At 44.1% G+C, this 15,589-nt stretch overlaps 1 protein-coding gene across 5 annotated transcripts in view; it reads left to right on the forward strand.

The window, feature by feature from the left end:
• Window positions 1-7,042, forward strand: part of LOC105472307 (chromobox 1) — a 43,353-nt gene extending 36,311 nt beyond the window's left edge. For all 5 annotated transcript variants that reach the window (XM_071083018.1, XM_071083019.1, XM_011725433.2 and 2 more), the window contains 4 exons: window positions 39-215; window positions 898-1,075; window positions 2,295-2,389; window positions 5,506-7,042. In XM_071083018.1, coding sequence (XP_070939119.1) covers window positions 39-215; window positions 898-1,075; window positions 2,295-2,389; window positions 5,506-5,650 — 595 coding nt within the window. In that variant the 3' untranslated portion in view covers window positions 5,651-7,042. The remainder of the gene's footprint in view (window positions 1-38; window positions 216-897; window positions 1,076-2,294; window positions 2,390-5,505) is intronic.
• The last annotated feature ends 8,547 nt before the right edge of the window (window positions 7,043-15,589 follow it).

The raw sequence follows: 15,589 nt of genomic DNA on the forward strand, positions 1-15,589 counted from the left end.
GCTCCCTAATTCCCTTTTTATTTCATTTATCATTTTAGCAGCGTCACCCTTTACACCAGAAAGCTGGCGGGCACTATGGGGAAAAAACAAAACAAGAAGAAAGTGGAGGAGGTGCTAGAAGAGGAGGAAGAGGAATATGTGGTGGAAAAAGTTCTCGACCGTCGAGTGGTAAAGGGCAAAGTGGAGTACCTCCTAAAGTGGAAGGGGTTCTCAGAGTAAGTTTCACTGACACAAGTAAATGTAGCCACCAGGTGTTTATCAGGAGTCTAGAGATGTATGAGACCTCCAGTGCTGTGATGGAAACTGTGTGACTCAGTCCCCACCTTCATGGCTTATTGTTTAATTAGGAACATGGCCTACTGCTTGTAATACAGAGCAGAATGACTTCTTTTTTAAAGTTCTTTCTTTTGAGACAAGGTCTCGCTCTGTCACCCAGGCTGGAGTACAGTGGTGCAGTCATAGCTCGCTGCAGCCTCAACCTCCCAGGCTCAAGGTATCCTCCCACCTCAGCCTTCTAAGTAGCTAGTACCACAGGCATGCACCACCATGTCTCACTTAGTTGCCCAGGTTTGTCTAACTCCTGGCCTCAAGCAGTCCTCCCACCTGGGCCTCCCAAAGTGTTGGGACTACAGGCGTGAGCCACTGTACCCAGCCCATAGTGATTTCTGAGAAATATTGTGTGTGGCTATAGACTGATTTAAATTGACAAATAAAAGTCATTTGCCTTTGAAGGAAGCCAGTTTCTTAGCTTTCTATTTATACTAAAAAGCCTCCCCATTCCCCAAGAAATTTCAGCTTTTCCATGGATGTCTGAGCTCTTGTCCTCTTACGATTATCCTTAGTATGATTATACTTATTTTGAGTGACAGTGTGACTTGCTGTGCCCTCTGGTTTCAGTGAGGACAACACATGGGAGCCAGAAGAAAACCTGGATTGCCCCGACCTCATTGCTGAGTTTCTGCAGTCACAGAAAACAGCACATGAGACAGATAAATCAGAGGGAGGCAAGCGCAAAGCTGATTCTGATTCTGAAGATAAGGGAGAGGAGAGCAAACCAAAGAAGAAGAAAGAAGAGGTAAGGATAGAAGTAAGAATTTTTACTGGCCCACAATTCAAACCACTGTCAAAGTAGTTTTGTTTTGCTTCTTCCCAGATATTAGCAGCCATCTCTTCTTAGTTCTGACATCTGAGGTAGGCTAATGCCTACAAAGTGAGAGTGTACTCTCATGAAGCCACATGATCTCTTACTTTTTTTTTTGTTTGTTTGTTTGAGACGGAGTCTCGCTCTGTCGCCCAGGCTGGAGTGCAGTGGCCGGATCTCAGCTCACTGCAAGCTCCACCTCCTGGGTTTACGCCATTCTCCTGCCTCAGCCTCCCGAGTAGCTGGGACTACAGGCGCCCGCCACCTCGCCCAGCTAGTTTTTTTGTACTTTTTAGTAGAGACGGGGTTTCACCGTGTTCGCCAGGATGGTCTCGATCTCCTGACCTCATGATCCGCCCGTCTCGGCCTCCCAAGGTGCTGGGATTACAGGCTTGAGCCACTGCGCCCAGCCAGTCTCTTACTTTTTATCCATGGTACAGGAGCAGTAAATGGGATACTTGCTGGGGACAGATAAAAGGGCAAGTGAATTCATTCTTGTAAAAAACGGTTTTCAATGTTTAATCATTAAAGGTGTGAGGTAGCTATTTTGACTTAATCAGTACGTACCTTAAAGTAAGTTGTTTTTTGAGAGTGAAGAGATAGGTGTAAACATTGATTTTGCTTGGGCTGTATGTCCCTTTTCACATATGGGAAAATCTCATGCGCTTCAGACATTGATGAATAATCACTCCAAAGAATTCTAACAGCTCTCTTACTTTGAGCCAAGGTATTGGTGAAATATTGGCAAAAAAGTTTGTGTTTGGGCCGGGCACAGTGGCTCACACCTATAATCCCAGCCCCTTGGGAGGCTGAGGCGGGCGAATCACAAGGTCAGGAGATTAAGACCATCCTGACTAAATGGTGAATCCCCGTCTCTACTAAAAATACAAAAAATTAGCCGGGTGTGGTGGCATGCGCCTGTGGTCCCAGCTCCTCAGGAGGCTGAGGCAGGAGAATTACTTGAACCCAGGAGGCAGAGGCTGCAGTGAGCTGAGATCGCACCACTGCACTCCATCCTGGGCAACAGAGATTCCGTCTCAAAAAAAAAAAGAGAAGAGTTTATGATTACATTAATCAGAGACACAGGAATAGTTCCAAGTCTAGATAATAGTCCCATATAGATAAAATTGTTCTACCAATCTTGTTTTTACAGTCAGAAAAGCCACGAGGCTTTGCTCGAGGTTTGGAGCCGGAGCGGATTATTGGAGCTACAGACTCCAGTGGAGAGCTCATGTTCCTGATGAAATGGTGAGTCGGCCAGTGGCTTTGTGTGGTTGTTTTTTTTCTTCTCCCATTGGTTTCATGCCAGAGGAAAAGAGCTGGACCTTCGAAATTCCAATCACCCAAGTGTGAAATTAAGATGGCATAGTCCTTCGATAGTGACCCTCGGCCTGACTGCCAACCTGGACTCATGAGTTACAGGTAGGAGCCCTTAGGAATCTTAGGTCTTTGCCCATATTTTTAGGAGGTGGGAGACAATCTAGAGTGGAAAGAGTGTGGGAAGGAATTACATTTCATTACGGTAAATAAAAGGGGAAAAAATGAAATGTGATTGGACCACCCTCTCTTTCTACCACCTCCTTAATAAAGATGAGGCTGGCCCCAGAATCAGAAACTCTGCTAAATTCTCAGGGTTAGGAAAGATTTTGTAGTTCTTCCCTTTGTCCTTAATTGTTGGATCCTTTTCAATTTGTGCAGATTCTACAATTACAGGATCAGCCAGCAGGGGTCAGCAAGGCTCCTTAACTGCTATTAAGCATAGAGCAAGCCTGCTTTTTTCCATTATGAGTATAAATACCAGTGATAGTAACACTCCATGAAACAGCCTAATGAAGATAGTTATCCCAGCAATCTCTGTAATTTTCCTACTCTGTCAAAAGAAGGCCATTCTTCCTATTTCTTGCTCATTCTCCCCACAAAGTGGATAGCAATCATTGTATTTAAAGTTAGGAAGGAATAATTCTAAGCCATTGCCAATGAAGGCAGCATTCTACAAACTTTGTCCTTTAAAATACACACACACACATACAATGTCTGTGGAGCTTTGTCCTTTTGTCAGTCCAGAACTTACTCTGAAACTTGTGTCTGTACTAATATTTTACAGTATGGCTGGAGGGGCCTAACTTTAGCACCACTGAAAGCCAGAGTCACAACTACCTACCTTATTCTCTTCCTATGTATTCCTTAGGCGGTTACTGAAGCTGCCCCTCTTTTAGCTGATTTATTGTTAACCTATAGGAGAAAAGTTCATTTTTAAGGTGCTACTTAAGGGGTGGGAGAAGTTACACCATGAGTTACTCAGTCTAGCTAGAATATACTTTTTCTTCATGTGACCAGTGTGAGTTACAGTAGTATCTCCATATTGCTTAAGATTTGCACTCCTTTGGTTGACTTACTACTATCTTTTTTTTTTTTTTGAGACAGAGTCTCGCTCTTTCGCCCAGGCTGGAGTGCAGTGGAGCGATCTCAGCTCACTGCAACCTCCGCCCCCCGAGTTCAACGATTCTCCTGCCTCAGCCTCTCAAGTAGCTGGGATTATAGGCACGCGCTACTACGCCTGGCTGATTTTTGTATTATTAGTAGAGATGGGGTTTCACCGTGTTGGCCAGGCTGGTCTCAAACTCCTGACTTCAGGTGAACCACTGCACCTGGCCGACCCACTGCTGTCTACAGGTTAAAACTGGATTTGACTATAAGACCAAGTACATTTTAAAAAGTTATTTTACTGGAGAAGAGAGATTTCTGTATATTTCCAAAAGTAGTAAATATTTCTAGGGAGTGAAATGACTGAATTTAACTCAATGCGTGTTGTTCAGCTGTTAGCAAATGGCAGCATGCTTCAGATTCCCATTTCCCTCCCATTCTCTTGGGTCCATTGTTCAAAAACATAGATTATCAGCTTACTCTTCTGCTCCATGGGACTGTGTGGCTCTGGTTTCCTGTTGTTGAGGTTTTGGAGATTTGGGGTGGTGCTTTGTCAGAGATCTCATCAGGTGTCTCCTGCTTGCCTTATGCTACTGCTTCTGTCTAGGACATGCCTAGTAACCTGAAGACAATAGTTTTTGGGGTTTTTTTTGTTTTTTTTTTTAAATGAGACAGAGTCTCGCTGTGTCACCCAGGCTGGAGTGCAGTGGGGTGATCTATGTTCACTACAACCTCCACCTCCCAGGTTCAAGCTATTCTTGTGCCTCAGCCTCCCGAGTAGCTGGAATTACAGGCACACGCCACCATGCCTGGCTAATTTTTGTATTTTTAGTAGCAACGGGGTTTTGCCATGTTGACCAGGCTGGTCTCGAACTCCTGGGCCTGCCCACCTTGGCCTCCCAAAGTGCTGGGATTATAGGCATGAGCTACTGCTCCCGGCCTCAGAGTTTACTCCTAATTCCCTTATAATGTGTATGATTTTCAAATTTTGAAAACATTTTAAAATTTAGAAAAATACAGCTCCCTCATTTCCTACCTCCCAATGTTGAAACATCATTTCAAAGCACCTGGAAGTTGTGTGAGGATAGCATTTGGAAGTGTCAGTGTAATTACAATTATGCAAAAATGTGTCCACCTTCATTTGCTCTGGCCAATGCCAGATGTGGTATTTAATCCTATTACAGGCCGGGCGTGGTGGCTCATGCCTGTAATCCCACTTTGGGAGGCTGAGGCAGGTGGATCACCTGAGGTCAGGAGTTCAAGATGAGCCTGGCCAATATCTTTCGTAAAGATGGCAAAACCCCATCTCTACTAAAAATATAAAAAGTAGCCGGGCGTGGTGGTGTGCACCTACAATCCTAGCTACTAGGGGAGGCTGAGGCAGGAAAATCGCTTGAACCCAGGAGGCGGAGGTTGTGGTGAGCCGAGATCACGCCACTGTACTCCAGCCTGGGCAACAGAGTGAGACTCCATCTCAAAAAAAAAAAAAAAAAAAATCCTATGACAAAGCCAGGATTTCTCCGTGGGTTCTTATCAGCTGGGATATGGCTTTTGGAGGAGTGTGGTATCTTCTCTTCCCTCAGAGAATCTAGATAGCCTCTCTTCCTTCAGAGAATCTAGATAGCCTCTCTTCCTTCAGAGAATCTAGAGAGTCATGCTTTTGGGGGCCTTGCCCAGATGTTCAGATGTGATCGGTTAAGTCCATTGACCTTACTTTTGACATACACGAATCCCAAGAGGGAATTTTCAACAGGAGAGGATGTCACTCTGAGGATGTCACTTAACATAAAATTGCCAGTAAATGCTGCTTGGGCCACATTTTCGTTGTTCCCTAGCCAATTTTATAAAATTACTATTTTTAAAGCACTATCCCCTGGGTTAGTGCTTAGGATAGACCACCAGCACCTGGTCTCAAAGTCTCTCTTTGCTTTATTCTGCAGGAAAAACTCTGATGAGGCTGACCTGGTCCCTGCCAAGGAAGCCAATGTCAAGTGCCCACAGGTTGTCATATCCTTCTATGAGGAAAGGCTGACGTGGCATTCCTACCCCTCGGAGGATGATGACAAAAAAGATGACAAGAATTAACGCTCCTGAGTACCAGCCCCTGTCACATCTGACTGGGTTTCAAGTGGGAAGGGAAGGAGTTCTACTTGTCTTGACACCATAGAGGTGGCTTGAGAAGATGTCCTTTGAAGAGCCAGTATAGTTTCTGTGCCCTGCAGCAGCCCAAGTGCTTTAAAGCCGTTTCAAGCTGTATAGTTTGCACACCCATCCCAGTGGAGGGGAAAGGGGATAAGTGTTTCAAGGCAACCTTTTCTGCACTTTGCTGAGAAAAGCAAAGGGCCTTCTATGAAGGACAAAACTTGCAGAATTGGGTGTGTGGGAGAGCAAAAAAATACTGTAGATCTTCAAAGAGCATCTCCACAACCCACAGCCTTCTTCCCAATAGTGTTAACTCTGCATTTTTACAGCGTAGCATGTGTGTAGTCTTTGGCTATTACTGGTGTATTATTTGGGGGAGGGATGGGGAGGGGAGAAAGGGAGATGGGTAGCATCACTTTGATTAACATTTGGGGCCTGATAGGGGAAATGGTGAAGCAATGGAAAAGAACAGACAACTAATGATTTGCTTCTATGTCCAGAATATTTTACCTTAAAAAAAAAAAAAAAAAAGTCATTGGCACCATAAATAAGGACTGTGAGAGACTGTTTAAAAGCTGTGAATGTCTGAAACCTATAAGCCAAGGTGTTCCCTGCCTAAACTTATTGCTGTTCCCACAAAGGACTAAGCCAGTTCATAAGTTACCAAAGTTGCCATTTTGGAGATGGAAATTGATGAGGAGGGAGGAAAGTCTTTTATTGGAGAGTATACAGTACAAGCAGATCATTCTGTCTCAGAGGTGCTAATAAAATTAGAAGACCCTTTCTTTTCCAGTAACGAAGTTATAAATATCAGCTTGTTCATCCAAGCCACTGGCTGAGGTGTTAGGGAAGAGGAAGAGGGTGGTAGAGGAGATAAGACAGTAGGGAAAGACAAGGGCCCGTGCTCTTAGTGGGGAAACCTCTTGGAGCCGTTCTCTTTTTTGAGCTTTGAACTCTGAAACCATTGTTGGCTTCAGTCACTGACAGCACAAGTTTCACTGAATTGATCTAAGAGTTTAGTGATTTCAAAAGCCTTGGTCTCAGGAGAAGATTAAACTTCCATATTGGGCAGTGGTTCACTTTAAAACACACACACACACACACACACACACACAATTTTTTAAGAAATCCTAAGAAGTAACTGATACCCAAAATGCTCTGTCTTGAGTCATGAGATCCATCAGTTCTTGATATTGTCTAGACTTGCATCTAGAGCTACATTGTAAAATCCTTTTAGGCATGTGTTAGATTTCTGTGTAAACTTTGTTTAAATGTAAACTTCATACTACACTGTCAGTTTTTGTCTTAATAAAACTATAGATTTATAATCCCTGATTTCTGTCTTAAGTCTTACCAGGAACTCTTCTTGCCTTATAGGTTCAGCCTGTTGGAAATGGCTTCCTCACTTGGATGGTTTTATTTCTTGAACACTGTAGGCTTGAAAATCTAGTGTCTGGCCTGAATCTTTAAGTGGTCGCACCATATTAATTTAGTAAATACTTAATAGGCATTTATCAGGTGCTGCAGAGATTGTAAAGATGGTCGCATCATGCTGTCTTCAGTATTGCCAAAAGTTTATTGAGCACTCGGACCTGACAGCACTTCCAAACTATGGTACATTTGGAAACATGGGTTTTTAAGTTAGGTTTAGATCCTGCCTCTGGTATGTAATAGATTATATGACCTAAAATCTACTTCTCCAAAATTTTCCAGGAATTGGCCCCGTGTTTGAGCACTGACTTAAAATGTCATTTTTTGCCTATGATTTTTTTTTTCCTTTGTGAGACAGGGTCTTGCACTGTCACCCAGGCTGGAGTACAGTGGTGTGATCTCGGCTCACCACAACCTCTGTCTCCTGGGTTCAAGCGATTCTCTTACCTCAGCCTCCTGAGTAGCTAGGACTACAGGCGCGTGCCACCACACCTGGCTAATTTTTAAATTTTTTTAGTAGAGACTGGGTTTTGCCATGTTGGCCAGGCTGGTCTTGCACTCCTATCCTCAGGTGATCCACCTGCCTCAGCCTCCCAAAATGCTGGGATTACAGACATGAGCTACTGTGTCTGGCCTTGGACTTGTCTTTTTTTTTTTTTTTTTTTGAGACAGAGTCTTGGTCTGTCGCCAGGCTGGAGTGCAGTGGCGCAATCTCAGCTCACTGCAACCTCCGCCTCCTGGGTTCAAGCGATTCCCCTGCCTCATCCTCCTGAGCAGCTGGGACTACAGGCGTGCGCCACCACACCCGGCTAATTTTTTGTATTTTAGTGGAGACAGGGTTTTACCATGTTGGCCAGGATGGTCTCGATCTCCTGACCTCGTGATCCACCCACCTCGGCCTTCCAAAGTGCTGGGATTACAGGAATGAGCCACCACACCCGGCTGACTTGTCATTTCTGTAACGGAAATGGGATTTCCACTGAGATCAAATCAGTGTAACAGTTGAGTACTACTCACTCATGCAAAGCATTTGTTTAAAATAAACTGATGTGTAGATACTTTTTTCAGAAAGCCGCCTCAGGAAAGTTCTCAGGAGACATAAATGGACCTTGGGAGCCTTACTGAAGGTCTGGGTTACAGGCCTTCCTGCACAGAGGTCTGAGTGTGTGCCCTGGTGGTGATTGGCAGTAGCACAGCCATTGGTAGCTAATTAAGGGAGTTTAAGTGGAGGTGTTCTGGTTCTGTTCTGCACCATCGGATGCACTGAAATGAAACTACAGCCTTGGTTTGTATCCCAAATGGACTGCTAGTCAACTTTGGCCTTAACCTTTGGAACTGACTGACTTGTCATTTGTGGCATTCCTGAGCTGTTGTAAAAACTGTATCATTCTCTCCCAGAGAAAACAGTAATACTGATATGCATGCAGTGAAAACGGAGTTGAAGCTAGATAGTCACAATTTTGTTATTTTCAAAAGCCAGTTAGCATATTACTAGATCAATGGTTTAAGGATCAACTTTTTTGATTGTTGAGACCACAAATGCAAACTGCTACAAATATAAATAGGCACAACAAATAAGTCAGCTTGAGAAAGTATTCAGAGAATATTTCTTTGTTTTTTGTTTGTTTGTTCTTTTGAGACAAAGTCTCGCTGTCACCCAGGCTGGAGTACAGCGGCACCATCTTGGCTCACTGCAGCCTCCGCCTCCTGGGTTCAAGCGATTCTTCTGCTTCAGCCTCCCAAGTAGCTGGGACTACAGGCATGCCCCACCACACCTGGCTAATTTTTGTATTTTTGGTAGAGATGGGGTTTCATCATGTTGGCCAGGCTGGTCTTGAACCCCTGACCTCAAGTGATCCATCTGCCTTGGCTTCCCAAAGTGCTGGGATTATAGGAGTGAACCACCACTCGCAGCCAAAGAGTATTTCTTCAGGCAGTGGAAAAACATGTTTGTTGGATGGTTTCCATGAAATTGCACCATCATAGACCTCCTGCCCAGGCATTAAAGAGGCAATAAATTATCTCAGTTACTATTAGAAAAGGGGAGCTTGCTAATATTGTGACATCATTATTACCTGAGGTGTCTTGTACTGGTAGAGCCAGTAAAACAAAAATCTTGCTCCTCCATTGCCTTAAGTTTCTATTTAATATTGTAAATGGATAGAATAATGATCACAGAAACACTCTAGACAGTGCTGAGGAATAATTGTTCCTGCATTTAATATCGTTTGAAAATTTTGATGACCAATTTTAAGTAATTTTTAGCAATTAAATTTTTATTTTTTGCGGGGGGAGAGAGATGGTCTCTGTCACCTAGTCTAGAGTGCAGTGGTGCTACCACGGCTCACGGCAGCCTCATCCTCCTGGGCTAAAGAGATCTCCCACCTCAGCCTCCTGAGTAGCTAGGACTACAGGTGTGTGCTGTAATGCCCAGCTAATTCTTTTTTTTTTTTTTTTTTTTAACTTTTAGTAGAGATGGGGGTCTCACAATGTTGCCCAAGCTGGTCTCGAACTCCTGGGCTCAAGCAGTCCTGTCTCTGCCTCTCAAAGTGTTAAAATTACAGGTGTAAGCCACCGCACCTCGCCTAATTAAATTTTTAAATACCTATTTTCAGATATGACCTTATATTCCAGAACTCTCAATTCTGTGGTGGTCATAGACTTGGCTCAATTTGATCTTAAACTTTCGCCATTTGGGGTTTGTCTGTGTGCTTGGCACATCTTTATGGACTGTGGCATTGGGAATCTGCATTATAAAGCAATTATTTCTCATAGTAAAAGGGAAAATGATGGCTCAGATTAATGTGCAAGTTGGGTCTTCTGATGAAGATATGTCCTCATTTATAATTTAAAGCTGATAGAACTGAACTAAGTCCAGGCTCAGTATTAGCATTCAACTTAATAAAGGAGTCTTGGCTTTCAGCAGTAGGAAACTGATCAGGGAGAGGCATCCTAGTGTTTTGGTGTGGGATTACAGGAGTTTGTTAGAGGAGAGCCTAAGATCCCAAGACAACTTGTCAGTCTGTGGATCTGCATATCACCTTGTTTTGACGATGTCCAGCACTGAGGTTTTTTCCCCAAAAGTTACTGCTTTCCTATCTAGTATGTGAAGTTTAAAGTTACTTGTCTCTTTTATGGATGACTTAATTGACCTTGGCCTTGTATGTTTACTGTTGAATAAACTGCTGAATGTTGAAAGCAAATGAAATGTGAAACAAAACCATCCTGCTGGGATGAAAAGCACAGTTGGCCCTGCTTTGTGGGGGCAAGCAGAGCAGTGCCTTTTAAAGGCTTTTTTTTTTTTTTTTTTTTTCCCCTTAGGCTAATGAGGTGGCAAAAGTGAGGGAAGGCTGAATATCAAGTTTAGAATAGGTGCTGACAATTCAGCTTCTATAGTTTTTGGTTGTATTAAATAACCTGTTTTAAAATATACCAGTGGCACAACTGGGTCTGCCTTGTGACCTTGTTGGTTTGTATGGTGGTTTGTGATAGTACCAAAGCCACTGTTTACCCCAAATGGATTTTTAAATCCTAGCTGACTTTGACCAAGCCTGCCCTTTTTGCTATTTGCATAGTTAGGGTGAGGCTGGGCAACTTTGAGGCCTGGCTTTGGGACACTAGCCCATTGCTTCAATTACTGCTTTAGCCCCTAACTGAGAATTGGAAAGTTCAAGTCAATTGTATTAGCCCAGATACACTTGTGTTTGACACAAAAGGCAGAATGCCAACTCCTTGGTCTATTCTCCACCTCTCCCCAAGTGAACTAGATTTTTTGTTTCCTTAGTTGAAGAGCATCTAGAATTAAGTAAAAAATACTGTGCAACCTATCTCCATTCTGCAGTTTAAGTTAGGCTAGAAAAGAAGCAGCTTTAAGACTGGGCGCAGTGGCTCACACCTGTAATCCCAGTACTTTGGAGGCCGAGGCGGACAGATTGCTTGAACTCAGGAATTCAAGACCAGCCTGGATAACATGGCGAAACCCTGTCTCTACTAAAAATACAAAAATTAGCCGGGCATGGTGGTGCACGCCTGTATGCCAGCTACCAGGAGGCTGAGGTGGAAGACTAGCTTGAGCCTAGAGGCAGTTTTACAGTGAGCCAAGATCACGCCACTGCACTCTGGCGTGGGTGACAAAGCTAGACCCTGTCTCCAAAAAAAAAAAAACCAAAACAGCTTTAAGACCTTTGTTGGTATGGTGTATTCAAAAAGGAAGACAAAGACTTCTATCCAGCTAATTTTTGAAAACAGCCCTCTTTTGCAAGGTACCAGATTCTCACACTACTCCAGAGACAATATGTGTACTAAATTCTGTTTCTCAGCTAATTCAGGCAGACACGAAGTGAACAGAACAAGGACTAGAACTTGTAGTGTTAAGTTTCACACATACCCCATAGTCCCCAAATGCTCATTCTCCACTCCAAAGTTCAGAGCCAGAGGCAAGGAAGATGATTGACTTCAGTGTAATACAGTAAAGGTAAAAAGAAAGGTTATTTTGGTATACTGACAAAATGACAAGTTGAAGGTTTGTGGGTCCCTTTCACTTAACAGAGGAGAATCTGTGATAGAAAAGGCTTAACTACTCACGATCATGAAGCACATGGGTTTTGCTACAGAATTTCTATACTTGGCTGGGAAAATGACTCAGAAGCAGACACCAATCTAGTACCTGTGTTTGTATACATATGGTACATCAATATGGAAACAGGCTTTTTGCTGTCCACCTGTTCACCACGGTGTGCCCTAAACTATATTTAGTGTGAGCTTCTAAAGTTGTTGCTCTTGGTCAGTGCCTACAGGATGAGGTAGGTAGTGGACCTGAGGATACTGGGGATGTTTTTTTCCATAAGGAACTGTTTGCCAAGCAAACGTGAAGAGGGGCAGCAAGATTTGGTTTAGCTGGGGGTTATAAAAGCAGGGATGAAGCCAGCTTGACAAGGCTCTATGGAAGCTAACTCCCTGTTCACCAGACTAATTATTACTCAGCTTTCCCCAGTAAGGGTGGGGAAATGTCAGCTATGGAGGCCAGTCTTGATGACACTGAAGCATGTCTCTAGATCACGATTTTCCCTCTATAGTTCACTATTCTATTTTTATTGATACTGAAACAGCCCCACCTTCATTGGTGAGATCTGTGCAGGGCAGAGGTTGAAAATATGGGTCTATTTCCATCTCCTTAACATGAGTAAGATGTGAGAAAAAATCAGTTTGAATGAAGCCTACAACTGCTGAAGTCAAGACAAAGCTTTCCCACACCCACCCAAGTCAGTCAGCCTGAAGAGTTTGGTCCGTTTGTTAAGCCTAAGTCCTGTTGGTCTCCCAGCCTTCCGCCAGGACCTCTTCTCACTTCCTGCCATAGGTAGATAGCTAGTAGTAGCAGCCCTTCCACGGGCCTTACTTGAGTCCTCCTATCTTCCTGCCAGAAAGAGGCTGGAACACCCACTCTACCTGCCAACAGAAAGAGGTCAGCCCCACAGCAGTGCTGACCAACTTGGCCCCATGCCCCAGCTAATCATCATGATCCTAGACAAAACTATACATCTCTCTAATGGTGGGGGGGCTGCTAACAAAAATATTCCTTTTTTTTTTTTGAGACGGAGTCTTGCTTTGTCACACAGGCTGGAGTGCAATGGCATGATCTTGATTCACTGCAATCTCCGCCTCCCAGGTTCAAGCAATTCTCCTGCCTCAGCCTCCCGAGTAGCTGGGATTACAGGCGAGTGCCACCACGCCCAGCTAATTTTTGTATTTTTAGTGGAGATGGGATTTCACCATGTTGGCCAGGCTGTTCTCGAACTCTCGACCTCGTGATCCGCCTGTCTCGGCCTCCCAAAGTGCCAGGATTACAGGCATGAGCCACCATGCCCAGCCAACAAAAATATTCTTACTCGGACCAGGGACAACACTAGCAACAGGATTAAGAGGAATTTTTCAAATCTCTTAAGTCTTTTAAGTTAAAAAAAGGTTGCAAAATAAGGTAAAAGTTATAGCCTAATTACTGAACAAAAATACACAGTCATGTGCTGCATATTTCATCAATGACAGATCACGTATATGATTATGGTCCGATAAGATTATAATACCCTATTTATACTGTACTTTTTTTTTTTTTTTTTTGAGTCAGGGTCTTACTCTGTCACCCAGGCTATCACCAGGCTGGAGTGCAGTTGCATAGTCTTGTTGCGGGTACAGGCATTGAGTTACTGCACCCAGCCTATACTGTGCCTTTTCTATGTTTAGATACACAAGTACTTATCATTGTATTTCAGCTGCCTATAGTATTCAGTATAGCAACATGCTGTACAGGTTTGTAGCCTAGGAGCAATAGGCTGTATAGCACATAGGCTAGCTGTGTAGTGGGCACTACCATTTAAGTGTGTGAGTACACCCTGACAAAATTGTCTAACAAGGCATTTCTCAGAATGTATGTTGGCCGTTAAACAACACATGACTGTATATACATTTCTAGGAAGGGTACAAGAATATTAAAACTAAATTTTACTTTTCACAGTTTACCCTTCTATATATAATTTGTGTTTAATTACCGGTATGAGTGTTTTTCAGACTTTTTTTTTTTTTGAGATGGGAGTTTTGCTCTTGTTGTCCAGGCTGGAGTGCAGTGGCACGCTCTCCAGCTCACCGCAACCTCCACCTCCTGGGTTCAAGCAATTCTCCTGCCTCAGTCGCCGAGTAGCTGGGATTACAGGTGCCCACCACTACACCCGGCTAATTTTTGTATTCTTAGTAGAGACAGTTCCACCATGTTGGTTGGGCTGGTCTTTGAACTCCTGACCTCAGGTGATCCATCTGCCTCGGCCTCCCAAAGTGCTGGGATTACAGACGTGAGCCGCCGACCAGGCTTTAAACTAACTTTTAGTTTTGTTTTTTTCACCCCTTTACGTATCTTGGTTTTATCTGGCTTACAGACAGTAGTCAATTCCTAATTAGGAAAGAGTTCTTGTTTGATACGACCAAACCTTTCCAACGGAGACTGGGGAGTTGGGGAGAAGCTCTTATAAACTGAAACATAAGAAATCATCATTATTCTTTTTTTTTTTTTTTTTTTTTTTTTGAGATGGAGTCTCGCTTTGTCGCCCAGGCTGGAGTGCAGTGGCCGGATCTCAGCTCACTGCAAGCTCCGCCTCCCGGGTTTACGCCATTCTCCTGCCTCAGCCTCCCGAGTAGCTGGGACTACAGGCGCCCACCACCTCGCCCGGCTAGTTTTTTGTATTTTTAGTAGAGACGGGGTTTCACCATATTAGCCAGGATGGTCTCGATCTCCTGACCTCGTGATCCGCCCGTCTCGGCCTCCCAAAGTGCTGGGATTACAGGCTTGAGCCACCGCGCCCGGCCCATCATTATTCTTAGAATTCTACTCCACTCCTTAGTACAACTCTAAACATCACTAAAGTAGTATCACTAAAGGACTGAGCTGAACCAGGTTACAGGGTGGTATCCAAGAGTTTGAGATCACAGCTTCCATTAAGGGAATCATAGCTTCTACTCCTAAACCCTGCCCAATAATCTCATAGAAGCCAGGCACAATGGCTCACGCCTGTACTCCTAGCACTTTGGGAGGCTGAGGCAGGCGAATCACTTGATGCCAGGAGTTTGAGACCAGCCTGGGCAACATAACAAAACCTTGTCTCTACAAAAATTAGCCAGGTGTGGTGGCGTGCGCCCGTAGTCCCAGCTATTCAGGAGGCTGAGGTGGGAAGATGGCTTGAGCCCGGTGGAAGTTGCAGTGAGCCGAGATCACGTCACTGCACTCCAGCCTGGGAGACATAGCGAGACCCTGCCAATAAAAAGACTGCCGAGTGAGTGTTCATTCTTCCAGCATCTACTGAACACCTGCCCTAACTAACATGGGCATGTGGAAGTTTCAGCATCCATGCAGAGACCTTGAAACATTACAGCTCTTCATAGGGTGGGTAGTTGAGCAGTTTGAGGGAAAGGAGATTCTAGTACCCTCAGCTGGGGAGGTTTCCTAGTGTCCTAAACCCTGGCCTCCTGTTTCTCTTTAGTGGCCCTTCTCCTGGTTACACAGTAGTGCTTGTCACGTTAGTCGCTGCCATGGATTTCTCAGGTTTTCAACATCATGACTACACTCCAATGCTCTGCACCCCTTTGGCAGGTGAGGCCATTAGAGAAATAACAGCAGCTTAAAAATGTAGTTTGTAGCAGGTGGACAGGTAAAGAGCTGGGTTAAATGACACCTCCACCTATCCTAGCTGTGTAAGACTGAAAGAACTCTGAATCCTTCCTGAGAGGATTGAACCAGCTAACCCTATGAAGTACATGGTGCCTGATGCCTGCCCCCAAGGTTTAATACAGTATTTAAGATTTGCCTTTTAAAGTTCCCCATTGTCAACCTCCTCAGTTCTCCACCCATCTTCCCATGTGAGCTCTGCCTTAGCCACACAATGGCCAGTCCTCCCTACAATGAGTCCATTT

Source organism: Macaca nemestrina, chromosome 17 (genome assembly GCF_043159975.1).
Source record: "Macaca nemestrina isolate mMacNem1 chromosome 17, mMacNem.hap1, whole genome shotgun sequence".
Taxonomy (NCBI): Eukaryota; Metazoa; Chordata; class Mammalia; order Primates; family Cercopithecidae; genus Macaca; species Macaca nemestrina.